Source organism: Aquarana catesbeiana, linkage group LG02 (assembly GCF_042186555.1).
Source record: "Aquarana catesbeiana isolate 2022-GZ linkage group LG02, ASM4218655v1, whole genome shotgun sequence".
Taxonomy (NCBI): Eukaryota; Metazoa; Chordata; class Amphibia; order Anura; family Ranidae; genus Aquarana; species Aquarana catesbeiana.
Window position 1 is genome coordinate 275,525,392 of NC_133325.1, and position 18,881 is coordinate 275,544,272.

The 18,881-nt window shown below is 43.5% G+C and overlaps 1 protein-coding gene across 3 annotated transcripts in view; it reads right to left on the bottom strand.

Moving 5' to 3' along the window:
• Window positions 1–18,881, bottom strand: part of CLYBL (citramalyl-CoA lyase) — a 576,732-nt gene that overhangs the window by 119,053 nt on the left and 438,798 nt on the right. For all 3 annotated transcript variants that reach the window (XM_073614445.1, XM_073614447.1, XM_073614444.1), the window contains one exon: window positions 17,166–17,267. In XM_073614445.1, coding sequence (XP_073470546.1) covers window positions 17,166–17,267 — 102 coding nt within the window. The remainder of the gene's footprint in view (window positions 1–17,165; window positions 17,268–18,881) is intronic.

Below are 18,881 nucleotides of genomic sequence, written 5' to 3' on the forward strand. Positions count from 1 at the left end.
GCTTTCATCACAGGAGTATCATAATATTTTCTTTAAATTTTCATTAGTTATAAATTAAGAAATAACAGTGACTCTTTAAGGGCTCGTTCATACTAGCTTTTTGGAGAGCATCTGACCGGTGGTGAGGAGGTGTTGTATCACCTCCTCAGCATCTGCTTTAACTCCTTCAACCCTGCACTAGCATGCCACAACCACATTCATTGCATGCAGCAGTGGGGCGCTTACATAGTAGCCCCATTCACTAGGATAGGTTGCGTTTGGTGTGCACTATGTCCACCGAAAGCGATAGGGGATACAATTCCTGCCACAGCCATGAAACAAGCCATCCCGTACACTTCCTGCCATTGCTTCTGCAGCTAAAGGGGGTAGCTGTTTGAAGGGGGAGGAAGGAAAGGGGTAAAAGTACAGCTTAATTGTGGGGGTTTTACAGCCCCCAACCGCTATTGTGAATGAGCCCTAATACACATTGCTATAAGTTCTCCCTTTTTGGCAACCTTTGTGGCTACTTGGGCTTCATAAAGACAACATAAAAGCTGTATCTTTGTTACTTACTTATTTTCTCCCCTGGAAAAGAAAACAAATTGACTAAACCTGGCCATCTACTAGTAAATCCTTGAAGAAACATTCCTGCGAAAAATGTTAAAAAAACTCTCAGTACATTCGAAGACCCGATTAATGTAATTTGAAACGTTCTTCAAAATTTGATTTGCTTTTAAACATCAGTTTTGGAAATAATGGACTTTACCAAATGGAAACAACACACACTGTTAGAAATAAATTTGTTCAAGAAAAATTTTCCATTCTGCACCTTCAAATTTTCTTATCATTGTGGTTAAAAACAAACATTAGTTTGACTCCACTAACTATCATAAAAGTGAACAAATGTTTTAAAACAAACATCTATTTTGCTCCACTATTAAGCCAGCCATAAACAGTTTGATTCTCAGCCAGTAGCCACTAGCAGTAATCATTGTGTGTTCTACTGGCAGGGATGGCTCGCCACGCCCCCCCCCCCTCATTGGGAGAACACAATAGCTCCAAGCCTGGGGATTCCCCTATTAACACTGTGTTTATGGGGTAATCAAGTGATTTTCTGTCCTGCAACCAGTGTTTGCAGGAAAGAAAATCGCACCATTTATGGCCGGCTTTAGAAAATCAAGGGAATATTCTTAAAATGAAAAAGTTCTAACAAAATAGCGTATTTGCAGTTTAAGTGTAAGCCTGGAAGCCCCCAATATAAGCTGCCTGTGTATGCTCACGTCTAATGTACTGATAAACTCTTTCCAGGCTGCTGGATGGAATAAAGCAGTTTGTTAACAAAACATTTAGCTTTCTTTTATGTAATCCTGACAACACCTTTTTTATGTGAGAGTTTTACGAGTGTCTCTTATTAATATTGAGCTCAGACAGAAGGCTAGAAACCCTCTATGGGGACCTTATAACCTGACATGTCTGATCTAACAAGGAAAGAATGCAAGTAAAAAATCTGAGTCACATACTTCCATTAGAACCAGGGCTGAACTATTATAAGGATTTCTACAAATGCCCATTAATGACTGGTTCATTTTAGGGTAGCCATAGACATCAGGCATGTTTTTTAATTTAAAGCTGAACTTCAGGGATATGAAAAAAGACCCTTGCAGTAGAGCTCCCTTTGTACTACAGGGGTTAAATACTTGCTCTTGCCTAGGGTACCAGTAAAAAGCACTTTTACTTACCATCTCCTTTGTTCCACCACCAGCCAGTGCTCACCTCATCTCTTTGATGCTCTGGTTTGTGGGCAGGCCCTTGTTGAACTCACTTACAATGCAGGACTGATGGTCTTGCATTATATGTAATGACATCACAGTGGCTGCCACAAGTCTGGAGTGCCGAAGAGAAGTGGTTGCGATGGACCGGTTGCGTGGAAGGAAGAGTCTGTGGGAGTGAGAGATACGGAAAGATAATGTGCTTTTAACTGGTACCCTATGGAAAAATGAATTTAATTTTTGTATGGGGGATGCCCCACTGGCACCTCTATGGCACAATAAAAATCAGTGATGCCCAGCAATGCTACCCATCAGTGTCATCAGTGCCACCCATCAGTGTTCATCAGTGCCCACCAGTGCCCATCAGAGTCCATCCATGTCACCTATCAGTGCCACCCATAAGTACCCATCAGTGCCACCCATAAGTACCCATCAGTGTCGCCTATGAGTGCCCATCAGTGCCGCATACCAGTGCCATCTATCAGTGCCCATCAGTGCCACCTATCAGTGCCCATCATCAGTGCCCATCAGTGCCACCTCATCAATGCCACCTCATCAGTGCCACCTTATCAGTGCCCGTCAGTGCAGCCATATTAGTGCCCATCATTGAAGAAGAAAACATACCTATTTACAAAAAAATTTAACAGAAACAAAGAAAAACTTTCTTTTTTTCAAAATTTTCGGTCTTTTTTTAATTGTTGCACAAAAAATTCAAATTGCAGAGGTGATCAAATACCACCAAAAGAAAGCTCTATTTGTGGGAACAAAAGGATAAAAAATTTGTTTGGTTACAGTGTAGCATGACCGCACAATTGTCATTCAATTTGCGACAGCGCTGAAAGTTGAAAACTGGCTTGGGCAGGAAGGTGTATAAGTGCCCTGTACTGAAGTGGTAAAATAAAGATTTTTTCCAGTTACATGTACAGTTGTTTGGTGAAAAGTGCATGTTTATGTCACAAACAGACATCTCTGGTACCAGCCTCATTGCGGAGATACAATTATGTCCAGAAAGTCCAGTTCTGAATGTTTTGCTTTATCATAAGATCAGTTGACCAGGGTTTGTCGGCAGAAGTCACAGTATATGTAGAGATGTGTGACTATTTCCCAATTTGATTATTGTTGGTCAGAATTGGGCAATAATCTTTTTGCGTCTATTTACAAGTGATGCAACAGATTGCAAGGTTTCAAATGACAATGCATACTTCAGAACATAAGAAGCATTAATTATCTCAAAATTAATTCTTTAGCATATTGGGAAAATTTTGGCTATCATTTCCTTCACAGTATCAGGAACATTCCTATCACCATGCATGTGCAGCATTGTACAGTACACCAGGCCAAGAAGTGTGGCCAAGGCAGAATTCTACAGTGTAGCAATTTGGAAAAGCTCTGCTATCCTCTTCATTAAGTGAGCTAATATTCCCAGCAACACAGCAGTGAAAATGTGGGTGGAAGCTAAGCAAGCTCAAAAGTCTAGTAGCCTTTAGAGCACACTAATGCCCCGTACACACGGTCGGATTTTCCGATGGAAAATGTCCGATCGGAGCGTGTTGTCGGAAATTCCGACCGTGTGTGGGCTCCATCGGACATTTTCCATCGGATTTTCCGACACACAAAGTTGGACAGCAGGAGATAAAATTTTCCGACAACAAAATTCGATCGCGTTAATTCCGACCGTGTGTGGCCTGTTCCGACGCACAAAGTGCCACGCATGCTCAGAAGAAATTCCGAGACGGAACAGCTCGTTCTGGTAAACTTAGCGTTCGCAATGGATACAGCACTTTCGTCACGCTGCAATGTTCAAAATGGTTTAATACAGCGCACTCTCTTCTTCTTTATAATGTGACAAGAATTAAGTCGTTTTGCTGCTCATATTCACACACACTTCTCACAAACTTTTATTTGTGTTTTTTTAGTGGGATTCCCTGAATATATTGTTATTAGTTGTCACATCTGACAGTTTTATATTATTTTTTTTTTTTTTTTTTTTTGGATTTTCTGCCTTTTTTTTTCTTTAATGTTTTGATTTTTTCCAAGGCTGATCTTTGTTCAATGTTATTTTTATTTTTACTCCAGAATATTTTTGGGTGTGTTTTGTGTGTCAAGTTACCCCAACACCATTGATATCTTTTATTATTTAATCTCAAGGAGATTGTTTGTTGTTGGTGTCCCTTGTTCATTTCACATTGTATATTTGAAATGTACCTGAATCCTCACAAACCAACTGTCCTTTTTGAAGTAAAACACATAGGAGAGTATAATTCAAAACAAAAATCCTTTATTAAGGGCTCAGAACCAAACAAAGAGGAAGGCAACACTGGATCAACAGGAGAAATTAGCGAAGCCTGGGACCCCCACGGCAGACATCAATTCTTGAACATCAAAATTGGTGGCCTGAGGAGTCCATATGTAAGGGAGGGCAGTCTGGTCCAGAATTCGCAGAGATCCGGATAGCAGCAGATGACATCTGTGTCCCCAGGCTGTGGTACCACAAGAGGCTGCATCTTTTGGCCGACCAGACTGAACCCAGGGCAATCACTGTCTGGTCTTCCTTCCACGCTTCCTTCCGGGCTGTGGCTGTGCAGTTGGAGATGTGGCAGGAGGAGGAGGATGACCTGGAGGAGGACTGGGAGGACCTGGAGGAGGACTGGGGGGACCTGGAGGAGAAGGAGGAGGAGGACTGGGAGGACCGGGGGGACCTGGAGGAGAAGGAGGAGGAGGAGGAGGACCATCCCAAAGGTGTGTCTGAGGTGTCATTTGGCCCCTCATACCTTTCTCAAGAGCCTCCAATATGAGGGCCTCACACATGACTTGTTGGCCCTCCTCCATCCTCTGCATTTTATATGCAATGAAGGCAGCAATGTTCTCCTCCATGGTGTGGGGTGCTCCCAGGACCTCTGTAGCCCTCCAAAAGAATCCTATAGCAGCCTCCTCTAGGGCACTCCTCCTACTGCCACTTTCTCTTTTCGGGGGGGTGGAGGGACCTGCAGATCAGCCAGCTGGCTTGGCCCGGCCACTTCCTGGCTGAGACATCCCTGTGTATGAAAAAGGGACATGGTTGTAATGTTTTGCATCATTAATCACAATCCTAAATTAGTACTCCCAACTAACATCTAGTTAACATCATTGATTGGACAAGCAGAAATATTTAGAGGAATGCTATACCTGGCTCAATCTGGGCTCCTCCACATGTGGCCTGGAAGGCCCAGGTTGGGCGTCAGAAGCCTCAGCCGGGGGGGAAGGAAGCGTGGAAGGAAGACTGGAGAGGGATGACCTGGGTTCAGTCTGGCCTGCCATAAAATGCTGCCTGTCGTAGTACAACATCCTGGGGACATAGATGTCATCTGCTGCTCCGGATCTCTGCGAATCCTGGACTTTCTTGCGCTTCCTTAGATATGTGCTCCTCAGGCAACCAATTAATATCTTTAAATATGTGATGTCTGCCGTGGGGATCACCTGCGTCACAATTTCACACAATTGCACCAGTGCTGCCTTCCTCTTTGTTTGGTTCTTGAAATGAGGGTGGTTAATCTCCCACAGACAGGGCAGCTCCCGTAACATATCTATGAATACTGACATGAAGTTATTATCTTTGAGTAGCATATCCATGTTCACTGCAAGACACAACACAAGACAAAGCCTAATTTCAGACAAAACTCTCCTAATTTTGTTACAACATAGGCCTCAATCTAGAAGCAGTATAGGCACAAGTTTGTCTCTTACCTTCGTTCTTACGATCGGCGTGTCCAATGCTCCTTCCTCCGCTCACAGATCGTACGTAATATGCACGCGTGTTACGCTTTATACACACTGCGCATGCGTGTAACTCCGCCCGCCCCTGACTTTCTTTCTAGTCTATTCCCCGCCCCTTTTCGTTCTGCGCAGTGGGTGAAGAGCACATGGCGGAGTTACAGCAGGTGCATGCTAATTCTAGCAACGAGGAGGAGGAGGAGGAAAGCCCGGATCCGGACACGTCCCGATCCAGAAGCAGACATTTTAAGGCCACAAATATGTCCTTTGGGGAGATGTTGGAGATCATGAAGAAGTCCGACTATGACGGAAAGTATGGGCCTTACCCCAACCCCAACATCAGAAAGGCCAAGATCATGGCGAAAGTGGTCAAAAGCCTTCACAGGAATTTCGGGGTACGAAGATCTAAAGATCAGCTCAGGAAGCGGTGGTCGGACCTGAAGTTGAGAGAGCCAGAGCAGTACCGAAAGATCCGGAGAGTGCTGCAAAAAAGTAAGTAGTTGTGCTGTGTTCGTATTCTTTCTGTCTTTATTACGTTCGTGCTGCTCCATATGCTTTGATTAATTGTAACGTTTAAAAGGTAAACTTTAATGTTCATGGGCCCATTATTCGTTCGTATCAAACATTTTTCTTTCGGCCTCTAGAACACCATTGTTTAGGCCATATGCATTTTCCTACATTTTTTTGAGACCTGTTTTTTTTTTCTTTATCTCTTTTTAGGTGATCGTGATGTGAGAGATAGAGAACACTTTACTTCAGAAAGTGCCCAGACCCTGATCGGGGAGATCATGGGGTGTAATGCCGAACTGCAAAACATCCAGCAAAAAATCCATGATGTTATTAAAAAAAATAATAACATCATTGATGTTTTGGGGCGAATTTAAAACCCCACAAAATCACTTTTTGTATTGTGTTTCAATCTTTTAAATTTTTTGGAAATGTTTTGAAAAGCCAAATTTAGAGGATGCACACAGTGTGCCAACATGTGCTATCTGCCATCACGGGAGATCAATGGACACGTTTTGGGGGTGCAACCCCTTCCTCAATTATAAAGTCGCGTTGAGGAAGGGCTTGCTCCCCCAAAACACGTCCCTTGATCCCCCCTGATGGCAGATAGCACATGTTGACATTGGTAAATTTGTGTGCATCTTCCAAATTTGGCTTTTCCAGGGGTGATTTCCCCTCATCTGAACGCTATATCAAACCCAGTTCCTAAATACTGATGTCTGATATAGCCTTCAGGTTTTACCTAATGTGAACTTTGTAAGTTCAAGTTTTTTGGCTTTCTTGTTGGTTTTACACAGGCCTGTTTTATCTGAAATGGACATTTCAATTTTTAATAATGCTACTGCAAAAATTGTTATACAACAAACATGTTGGTTTGTTTTAAAAACCTTTGGTAAATGCACATGTGATTGTGCAGGTATAAAAAAGTGGCTTACTCAAGAATGTGTGGATTATTGTCTCAACACTACAACACTTTTGGGGTGATGTAATAGCTGTTTTATGCAAAAGTGGGGGTTATTTCCTAAGGGCAAATCCTCTTTGCACTACAAGTGCAGTTTCAGTGCAGTTGCAAGTGCACTTGTAGTGAAATGTGTTTTTGCATTTAGGAACTAACAGCCAACAGTGCTTTGTATAAGGTTACCCAATCACGTCATTTTCTGCACTCAAAACATTTCTGTCAGGGTCAGCTAAAACAAACACAAGCAGTAAATGTCCACAAAGATTTTCTTTTTTTTTTTTTTATTTTAAAAAGGCTTCACATATTGTCTGGCATATTGATAGCCCCCCTACCGCAAAGAACTCCAGGTAGCGTAACCGAACATCACGGGCACTCAGGGAGGGCAAGCCAGGACGGCAACTTTCAAGCACCGTCAGTGTGGTTTGATGTAGGATTATGGCCTCAGGCCCAACTGAGCCAGCATAGTTGGCCGAATGTTTCCGTAAAAAGTTATGGAGAACACAGCACGCAAGTATTATATGGTTCAGTTTATACTCTGCCATATGGATAGGTGTCAGAAATAGGCGGAACCAGCTGGCCAGGATTCCAAATGTGTTCTCCACCACTCTTCGGGCTCTGGCCAGCCGGTAATTAAAAACCCTCTGTTCCGGGGTGAGGGTCCTCATCGGGAATGGCCGCATCAGGTGGTCCCCCAGCGCAAACGCTTCATCAGCAACGAACACAAATGGGAGTCCTTCCACATTGTCCTCTGGAGCTGGCAAGTCCAAGCTGCCATTCTGGAGACGCCTGTAGAACTCCGTCTGGGCGATGACTCCACCATCAGATATCCGGCCATTCTTCCCCACGTCCACATACAAGAAGTCGTAATTAGCCGACACCACCGCCAACATCACTATACTAATAAACCCCTTGTAATTATAATAGTACGACCCCGAGTTGGGTGGTGGGACGATGTGGACGTGTTTCCCATCAATTGCCCCTCCGCAGTTAGGAAAGTCCCAGCGCTGGGCAAAGTGGGAGGCCACAGTCTGCCATTCCTGTGGCGTGGAAGGAAACTGTTGAGGAAAAAACAATAAACATTACTATTTTTACTCTGAAACATGGCAAGCAGATTAGACACAAACATTATGGGGCAACCTCCAGATAGCATTTATTAAGGGGAATTTAACAAGGCCAAAGTATAAGGTACACCTATCATATTCCCCCTCCCCCCCTCTCATGGGCCATTTCTAACATTATGGGGTGTGTGGAAATCTTGGACAGGTAACCCTCTTCACTTCATTGAGAGATGAATGCCTAAATAATGGGTCTTACTTGGAACAGCCCCTCCTTAGTTACACTATTGGCAGACCACTGGACAGGTAAGAAGTGTCTGAATACAAAGATATAAATACACACTGTACACTTTTGAGGACATTTGGACATTATGCTATTACCTATCAAGATAATAATAGGATACAAAAACTTTAAACAGTACCATTGGAAAGTATACAGGCAGGCCCTTGCACTACATGCTTTGGGTAATTCAGCCATAAATCTGACCACAAAAGAGATGGGTATAGTGTGTATGGGTTTGGCAAAGTCAGCAGATAGATGATTGAGGATAGAGAATTGGGATCAGCTGACTTAGCAGTTGGGGGAGGGAGGGTTACTAAAAATTATTTTGGGACACCACAGAAAAAAGCCTCTGGCACTCTGCCTGAATTTAAATCAAAAATAACATTACCAAACATTTTAGGGGGTGTTTTGGGTAAAGCACTACTATGGAGCAGAAAAAATACATTGTTAAGTGACTACATGAGGTGAATATAGGCCAGGAGACACCATGCTGGGGAGGTTATTGAAGGGCAAATATGTATGAAGGACCTAAAATAATAATTACATAAAAATCCAGCATGCATGAGGACAAAGGGGACATTCACAGCATATTCCAAGCATGGTAATTAGGGAATGAGGAAAGAAATACAATATATTATCAAACATTAAAGACAATAAAATGTGATATAAAAGGATAAAAATCTTACCTTCATATACTCCTTCTGCAGGACCTGGATGATGGCAGAACAGGTCTCTGGGATGATGATACCCAGAGCCTGGGGGGAGATGCCTGTCGAGAACTTCAAGTCCTGCAGACTTCTCCCTGTGGCCAAATACCGCAAGGTAGCGACCAGCCTCTGCTCCGGAGTGATGGCTTGCCTCATGCAGGTATCCTGCCTGCTAATATAGGGGGTCAGCGAAGCCAACGGTGAAACACGGGGTCCGTCATCCTGAGAAAGTTCCTGAAATCATCAGGATTATTCTCACGGATCTCACGGAGCAAAGGCATATGACAGAACTGGTCACGCTGAAGCAACCAATTCTTGGTCCATGAACTCCTCCCCACCCTGTTCATGGACTGGACTTGTGTCAAGGTCAGGACCCCAACACCAAGCTCCCGCACAGCACGAACTCTACGAGGAGTACACATACGAAACATGGCTAGAAAACGGTCGGCTGCTCAGAACGAAGTAACAGAACGCACTGAAGAACAGCAAGGCCTGTGAAGAGCGACCTGAAAAACAGCAACGAGCAGGCAAGATCACACAGAAAACTCTGATACGAACTGACTGCACGCACTGAAGAGCAGATACAAACCCACAAGCACAAACTGAACGGCAGAAAACGATCTGAAAGCCACGAGTCTGAAAAAGCGCGAATCGTCTCTCACCAAACTTTTACTAACACGAGATTAGCAAAAGGAGCCCAAAGGGTACCGTGCTTGGTTCTGAACCGGCCTTTTCTAGTCTCGTCGTACGTGGTGTACGTGACCGCGTGGTTGGCGATCGGAAATTCCGACAACTTTGTGCGACCGTGTGTAGGCAAAACAAGTTTGAGCCAACATCCGTCGGAAAAAATCCTAGGATTTTGTTGTCGGAATGTCCGAACAAAGTCCGACCGTGTGTATGCCCTATAACAGTCAATATTCCAAACCCTGGTGTTGCCTTAAAGCTGAATTCCAGGAATTCAGCCACTTTTTAAAAAGTGCAGGCACACCATGAGTCCAAGGAGGTGCATGACATCTTCTAAACATATCTCTAGTATTTATATTTGAAAGGTTGCTTACACTGACTCTCTATGCTATGAGAGGGGAGAGAGAACACACAGGGCAGCTATGCCCTGTATCTGAAAGGTGGCTTATACTGACACTTGGGGCTGTGAGAGAGGAGAGAGAGGCACACAGGCAGATTTTACCGCCCCTTCTCTTTGGATGCCCATTCAGAGAAGCCTTTGTATTTTGTGAACGAGTTCATGTAATAGAAAGGTTTCTGTGATTGGGCAGGAGGACGGAGAGGGGCAGGCATAGGAGCTGCACTGACTCTAATATTGAAGATGCTTAGACCTGAACCATCAGTGTAGGGCTCCCGGAACTACAGCGATAGCCATCTTCAGGGAGTGCAGTAAAACTGTCAGATGAAAATAATAGAGATAAGTCCAGGGAATGTCATGAATTTCCTTGGACTTACCTCATAGCGTGCCTTCACTTTTTACAAAGAAGCTCAATTTGTGCAATTCAGCTTTAAAAGGCAAGGTTATCAATAGCTAGAAAGCACATTTCATGCATGAAAATAGGCATCCATTTTGCAATGTTGATGTTTCAGTTGCAGTCAGCACACCTTAGTAAGGCTGCTTTCACACCGAGGTGTCAGCGGTAAAGCGCCGCTATTTTTAGCGGCGCTTTACCGTCGTTTTTGCTGTCCCCCACCATGGTAAGAAGGCGCAGGCGTCTGCGGTCAGCATGGAGTCTGTACCTATCATTAGCATGACGAAAAGCCTCCTGGACTTGTGCCCAAGTGGAACGAAGACCATGGAGATGCTCCTCTGCGGAACAAACGAGTCAGGCAACATGGAAGGTTGGAAACCATAATTCACCATAAACGGAGACAATCGAGAAGCAGTATTTAAGGCACTGTTGTGAGCAAACTCTGCCCATGGTTATAGGTCTGATCAGTTGTTGTGATGGTCAGAAATATAGCAATGTAGGAATTGCTCCAAGGACTGATTGGCTCGTTCTGTGGCCCCATTAGACTGCGGGTGATACGCAGAGGAGAAAGCAAGCTGAATTCCCAGCTGTGCACAAAAGGCTCACCAGAACCGGGACACAAACTGACTACCCCTGTCCTAGACAATCACCTTTGATAGCCCATGTAAACAAAAGATCTCCCGAGCAAAAATGGAAGCCAGTTCCTTAGAAGTGGGCAACTTCTTAAGTTGAATACAATGACACATCTTTGAGAACCGGTCAACCACCATAAGGATAACGGTGTTGCCTTGGAAGTTGGGCAACTCCACAATGAAATCCATGGACAGGTGGGTCCAGGACCTCTCTCCATTGGGTATGGGTTGTAGGAGGCCCACTGGAAGGTGTCATGGAGTCTTACTCTGAGCACACACGGAACAGGCAGCTACGAAGGCGGTTACATCAGCACGTAGACTAGGCCACCAGAATTGTTGGGAAATGGGCCAAATTAGTTGATTCTTACCAGGGTGGCCAGCAGCCTTGGGAGAATGGTAAGTCTGGAGCACGGCAGTACGGAGATACTCTGGGACAAAGCAGCGGTCACAAGGTTTCTCAGGAGGAGCATTGACCTGAGCAGCAACAATTTTGTCACCCAAAGGAGAAGTAAGATTGGTGCGAACCATAGCCAGAATACAATCAGGAGGAATCATAAGAACAGGAACTGACTCCAACTTGGAAGTGGAGGAAAATTGTCGTGACAAGGCATCAGCCCTTACATTCTTAGTACCGGGTAAGAATGAGACAATGTAATTGAAACTTGACAAAAAAAGAACCCATCGCATGCGCCCTTCTGGGAGAAAGGCGTTTAGCCTCAGAAAAGAATATGAAATTCTTATGGTCAGCAAGAATGAGAACCGGCACAGTGGTACCTTCGAGGAGATGTCTCCATTCTTTCAGGGCTAAAATGATTGCCAACGGCTCTCTGTCACCAATCTCGCCAATCTCGTAATTGCACTCAGCAGGTGACAATTTCTTGGAAAAGTAGCCACAAGAATGCATAGCACTCTCAGAGGTAAGACGTTGAGACAGAAGGGCGCCAACACCTCAGAAACATCAACCTCAAGGATAAAAGGTAATGTAGGATCAGGACGTGCCAACACAGGAGCAGAAACAAAGGCAGCCTTGAGACTTTCAAAGGCCTTAATGGACTCCAGAGACCAACTCTGTGGGTTACCGTTCTTTCTGGTCATATCGGTCAGGGGCTTGACCAGAGATGAGAAGTTACGGATAAACTTCTGATAATAGTTGGCAAAACCCAGGAAACGCTGCAGAGGACGTAACCCCACCGGTCAGGGCCACTGTAGGACTGCCGAAAGTTTCTCTGGGTCCATCGAAAAAAGAGCAGTGGAAATGACATAGCCCAGGAATTTAACATGTTCCCGATGGAACTCACACCTCTCCAGTTTACAATAGAGATTGTTCTCTCTTAATTTCTGAAGCACACGACAGACATCTGTGTGGTGGCTCTCCAGGGACTTGGAAAATATGAGGATATCATTGAGATAAACCACCACACATAACTGCAACAAATCTCGGAGGACATCATTAATAAATTCCTGGAAAACTGCCGGGGCGTTACAAAAGCCAAAAGACATTACGAGATACACATAATGGCCTGTTCTGGTATTAAACGCAGATTTCCACTCGTCGCCCTCCTTAATCCTCACAAGATTGTTAAGCCCCTCTCAGATCAAGCTTAGTGAAAACTGTTGCTCCCTTGAGGCGGTCAAATAACTCTGTAATCAACGGGATCGGGTAGGCATTCTTAAACGATTGAGACCCCTATAATCAATACAAGGTCTCAGTTCACCGCTCCTCTTCTTCACAAAGAAGAAACCAGCACCAGCAGGAGACGAGGATTTGCGGATGAAACCCAGAGAAAGTGCATCTGCAACATACTCCTCCATGGCTTTATCCTCCAAGACCAACAAAGGGTAAACCCGGCCACGGGGGGGAGTGGCACCAGGTTAAAGGTCAATTGCGCAATCATACGGTCGGTGTGGAGGCAAACTACCGGCTTGACCTTGTCAAAGACATCACTAAAATCATGGTACTCCTCTGGCAGGGAGGAGAGTGAAGAGGTACACAGGACCTTGGCTACCTTCTGGAAGCATGTTTCACTGTACTGTGGTGACCAGGAGAGAACCTCAGCATGGAGCCAATCAAAAGAGGGGTTGTGCCTCTGTAACCAAGGATAACCAATAACCAGCAGAAACTTAGGAGAGGAAATAACTTGGAATTGGATTATCTCATGGTGAAGAGCCCCTACGGCCATGGACAACAGAACCATCCCATGAGTAACATGGGCAGGCTGTAGAGGTCTCCTGTCAAGAGCCTCAATGGCAAGTGGAGTGTCACGCAGCTGCAGTGGAATTGAGAGCTTTGATACAAAGGCAGCATCAATGAACAGACCTGCAGCCCCAGAGTCGATTAGAGCCTGTGTCTCGATAGACGACTTAGCCCAAGAAAGGGTGACTGAAACCAGGGGCTTAGCCTTCTGGATAACTGGGGATGACACAACACCACCTAAGGTCTGTCCATGACAGGACCTCAAGGTTCGGTTGTTCCCAGGACGGGTAGGATAAGACTTTAAAAAGTGACCTGTCTGGCCACAATAAAGGCACAATCTCACCCTCCTCCTAAAGGCTCTCTCATCTGCAGAGAGACGCATAAAGCCAAAGGGCATGGGTTCATCTTCACTGACCGACTCGGTACCAGGAGGCATGGGAGGTGAGGGAGGCATGGATGGGACTGCAAAGTTAGGAGGCAAACGTATAGGAGGCTTCCGCAAGCACTCCTTAAAAGAAAGTCTTTCTCTGAGTCTGGAGTGAATGAGGATGGCAAACGAGATCAAGCTCTCCAGCTCAGTGGGTATATCTCGAGCTGCTATCTCATCCTTCATGTAATCTGAGAGACCATGAGAAAAAGCAGCCACAAGGGCCTCACTGTTCCAAGCAACCTCTGCTGCCAGAGTACGGAACGTCAAATACCCTTTTAAAGGAGGCCACAAAGTCAGGGTAACTCAAGACAACAGGTTTTTACAACTTCCATAGAGGGTTAGCCCAGGCCAAGGCTCTCTCAGAAAGCAAAGATATCACAAACCCTACTTTGCTTCTGACCATTGGAAACGCCTGGGGCAGCATCTCAAAGTATATCTCAACTTGGTTGAGAAACCCTCTGCATTGAACTGGATTGCCCCCAAATCGCTGGGGAAGCGGGGCAGAACCAGACATACCTCTTATAGAGGTAATACTCGAGGCGGATGCCTGCACAGAGACTGGCGCAGCAGCAGGGACAGCCTGCAACTCAGGTTATACTGGAGCAGCCACAGTGGGGGATTCCAGGTGAGCCGGGATTACAGGAGTGTTTGTAACGCCATGGCAAACTGATCCATGCGGTGATCTTGCTCATCCAATCTGGAAAAAAATATTACCAACAAGTGGATTGACTGTATCTTCTGAATTCATGGCCTTCGCCTACTGTCAGAAACCATGAACCAGACCAAGACAGAAGTACAGTTAAATCACACTTGTTTATTAATAAAAATAAAAAGGTAAATAGAGTAAGCGTAGTCAAAGCATAGCCAGAGTCCAGTAACCGGATCGGGTAGTCAGCCAAGCCAGAGTTTAGTAACCAGATCGGGTAATCAGCCAAGCTAGAGTTCAGTAATCAGATCGGGTAATCAACCAGGCCAGAAGTCAGGGATCCAAGTAGAGGAACAGCAAGCAGGATAAGGAACCAGAAGGGATGTCAGCAAAGCCAGTCTTTAAACAGAAACACGGGAGATGGTTTCTTGTGATGTGACCAAGGCGAAGACAGGAATGAAGTGAGCTGGAGATCTTTAAGTAGGCGAAACTGACGAGCAGATCCACCACAGCTGGTTAACTGTGGAGAGAGATGAGAGCTGGCAATAAGCGGACAGCTGAGCAGCCAGCTCAGAGAAGGAAGGGCTGAGCCAGCCCTGACACGCCGTCACTGCCGACACCTTGGTGTGAAAGCAGCCTTACTAAGGTGTGCTGACTATAACTGAAACATCAACATTGCGAAATGGATGCTTATTTTCATGCATGAAATGTGCATTCTATCTATTGATAACCTTGCCTTTTAAAGCTGAATTGCTCCAATTGAACGTCTTTGTAAAAAGTGAAGGCACACTATGAGGTAAGTCCAAGGAAACTCATGACATTCCATGGACTTATCTCTATTATCTGACAGTGTTACTGCACTCCCTAAAGATCGCTATCATTGTAGTTCTGGGAGCCCTACACTGATGGTTCAGGTCTAAGCATCTTCAATATTAGCGTGAGAGCAGCTTCTATGCCTGCCCTTCTCCATCCTCCTGCCCAATCACAGAAGCCTTTCTATTACATGAACTCATTCACAAAATACAAAGGCTTCTCTGTATGGGCATCCAAAGGGAAGGGGTGGTAAAATCTGCCTGTGTGCCTCTCTCTCCTCTCTCTCAGCCCCAAGTGTCAGTGTAAGCCACCTTTCAGATACAGGGCAAAAAGGTTAAAATGACCCGCAAAGCACCACTGCTGGCGCTTTGCTGGCAGTTCGGCAGCGCTGCCCATTCATTTCAATGGGCAGGGGTGCTTTAGGAGCGGTGTATACATCGCTCCAAAGATGCTGCTTGCAGGAGTTTTTTTAACGTCCTGCCAGGGCATTGCCTCAGTGTGAAAGCACTGGCTTTCACACTGAGACTGCAGGGGAGCCATTTTTCAGGCGCTATTTTTTAGCCCAAAAACGCCTCAGTGTGAAAGGGGTCTAAGGTAATTCAATTAAAACATTGTTATTAATAAACAAGTAACGCTTTTTACAAATAAAAGTCCCTATATGCACTATGTTGATTAGTAGAGATTATATATACCTAGAACCTATGCAAGATCCTCAGATATCAATAAGCATAAAAAAACATTGCTTATTTTAACGTTTGTATTAGAGCTAAGAAGCTCCAATAGGTTCACTTTTTAGGGACACCTATGTGCACTATACTGATGTCTCACATACTCTGAAAGTATAATTTAATATGGTCCTTCTAAAGCTTAATGTAAGTAAGGTACAAGTATGAGGCAAATGTCCCAGTGAGGCAAGCCAAACTATTAAAATGAGCTTCAAGCAATGGGGACTGCGTCTGGATTATTATCAGTTTAACAGGTGCCAGCAGAGCTTTAGGGCTTGTAGACAGCAGTATTGTTTAATACATGGACATTTAGGGAAATGGTTACTATGCCTTACTGGAATGAACACAAGCTGCATTGTGTGGTTACTTTTATTCCGCAGTCCTAGTTCACTTCAATGATTTCAACCTAAAAAATAAATTCCTACACAGCCCTAGATTTAAAAAAAGGAATATTCCTTTTAATATATCTGGTAGCATGAAGATGAATGCTAAAATGATTTTAAATTCCAGACAATTTAACACATTTATGACATATTTGGCCAAAAAAAAAAACACATTTTATTATAAAACATAGGCACAATTTAGTACAATTAGACACAATATTCTACATAATTCTTTATTGTAATTCTATATGTACATCTCTGAATTATAACATGCTGAATATGAAATATATTGCTATAAAACTTTTGAATACAATTTTTGTACATGATGTACATCATGGTTATCGAAAATTTTATGCAGCATGCAGTGTTACATTCAGGCAAAAGAGTTGATATACTAAATGCTAATATGCTGTTTACATTCCAAGAGAATTTTCCCTTAGCACATGGATTGAGGTAAAAATTAATTTTGTTTATTTGAATGATTGAAGGCATTACTAAAATCCAGAGGTAGCCTTACCGGTACCTCTACTTCTAGAGCTTCATTTAATTCACTATGCTAAGTGAACAGCCTATTTGCCTTTAGTAAATCAACCCAAAAAGTGAATGTGAGTAGAAGTGTGTTAGTACACTCATTAATGTGCAATGTAAAGTACATTGCAATGAGTGGTAAAAATACATGGCAATGAACATTGACATGCACTTTGATGTGTTATCATCCATTTCAATAGAAATCACACCAGGTAAAGAAACATCCGAAATGCTGATGTAAATGGGCCCTAAAGGGTTGTGTAGTAACTACAGCAACCAATCAGAATTAATCTTGCAGTGGTAACTGTATATTTGCTCTTGTTACACTTACCTTAAAGTTGAGTAGTCCTATGGCAGTTTCCACAAACGTGACCAAATAAATTGGCCGTAAAAGCTTTCTGCCTTTTAAATGGTGTAGATACTTTTCTGTGAACTGAAATGAAAAATAATGTATTCATTCCTTTATTATTTTCTAAATTAGGAGTAATAGAAAGTGTAAAGCAGTTGGGCAACTATATTACAATAACAACAAAACTCACTATAATATCATGTACATGGATTCACAATAAACGAATAAAGGCTAACTACATTGATGGTATTCTTTAACATCTTTAGCTCTGGAGGTAATGTATACATTGGTGCCCAGAAAACTCGACAGTTTCGCCCTTTGTTATATCAGCTTCAAATTTTCAAAGCACCTCTCTGTATCAAAGAAAATTTCACTTTGATTTTTTAAGGAAAGGCGGTAATTTATTATACCTGAAAATAGTCATATACTCTTTTTTTGCATATCATTTATACATTTTAAGTGCTAACCCCTAAATAGCTATATACTCTTTTTTTGCAAATCATTTATAAATTTTAAGTGCTAACACCTAAATTTAGCCATTCAAACCATTTACTAACCATTTACTTTAAACATTACTTTGTTTTTATCCAAATAACAACAACTTTCGTCTTCGGTATCCATTAAAATAGCAGCATTGGCAAATCTAGCTTTAAAGCATAATTCTGGCTGAATTTTTTTAAATTTTGGATAGAGAGTACACATTTATGACAGGTGTTTTTTCTGTCTGTGATCCCAATGGGTTGATTATCCCTCACTGCCTGTCCCTGTAAAGCCCCTACATGAATTAGAGGGTGGCATCAACACCAGGACAGGAAGGCATGGAATGCAACAAAACACCATCAGATGCTCCATTCCACACTCTAGAAAAAAATGTTTTTTGGTTTTGTCTATGTTCCTATTAAAGAGATTACCTATCAGTTTCTGTCTTGACAGAGGAAACAATTAAACCTGAGCTAGGTTGGCAGCTGATATGGCAGACACAAAACTGACATTATGGTGCATGAATCTGCACTAGCTGGCAGAGGTAATATGAAATGCGTCTTTTGAAGTTTTTGTATTGCAACACATTGATGTATTAAAACACATGACTTAAAATAAAGTCCTGTAGAAACAGGGAGGTCGATTTACTAAATGCAAATGTACTGTGCACTGCAAGTTACTCTAGATCGGAGGGGAAGCTCTTCTGATTTCTATCATCCAATCATGTCAGAGCAAAAATGCTGTTTTTTATTTTCCTTGCATGTGATTGAGTATTCTTTGCAAAGTGATGCTTAACCTAATTTACTAAGCTCTGGAGCAAGTGCACTTGCAGTGCACAGTATATTTGCTTTTAGTAAATCAACCCCAAAGTCTACTTCATTTGGGTGCAAAGGGGGTACCCAGCATTTTAAAGAGTGAGGGCAACTTAAGTGATTTGATAACCGGTCACAGGCCACAATGAACTATGAGAATTTACCAACCCCCAAACCACAAATGTAAATGAGCTCTTGCTGTCCTGAGCCCCCTATAAAGCTGCGTGCGCACTGATGCGCTTCGGTCTGCCATCACTGTGGGTGTAGCGCAGTGCACCTGTGGCTTTCCTGTGGGTTAGCTGCACTGAGCCAGACTTCTATTACATCTTGCAGGTGGGGTGCACCTTCTTTCAGAAAGCGCACCAAACCTACAGGATGTAATAGAAATCTATGGCTCAGTTCAGTT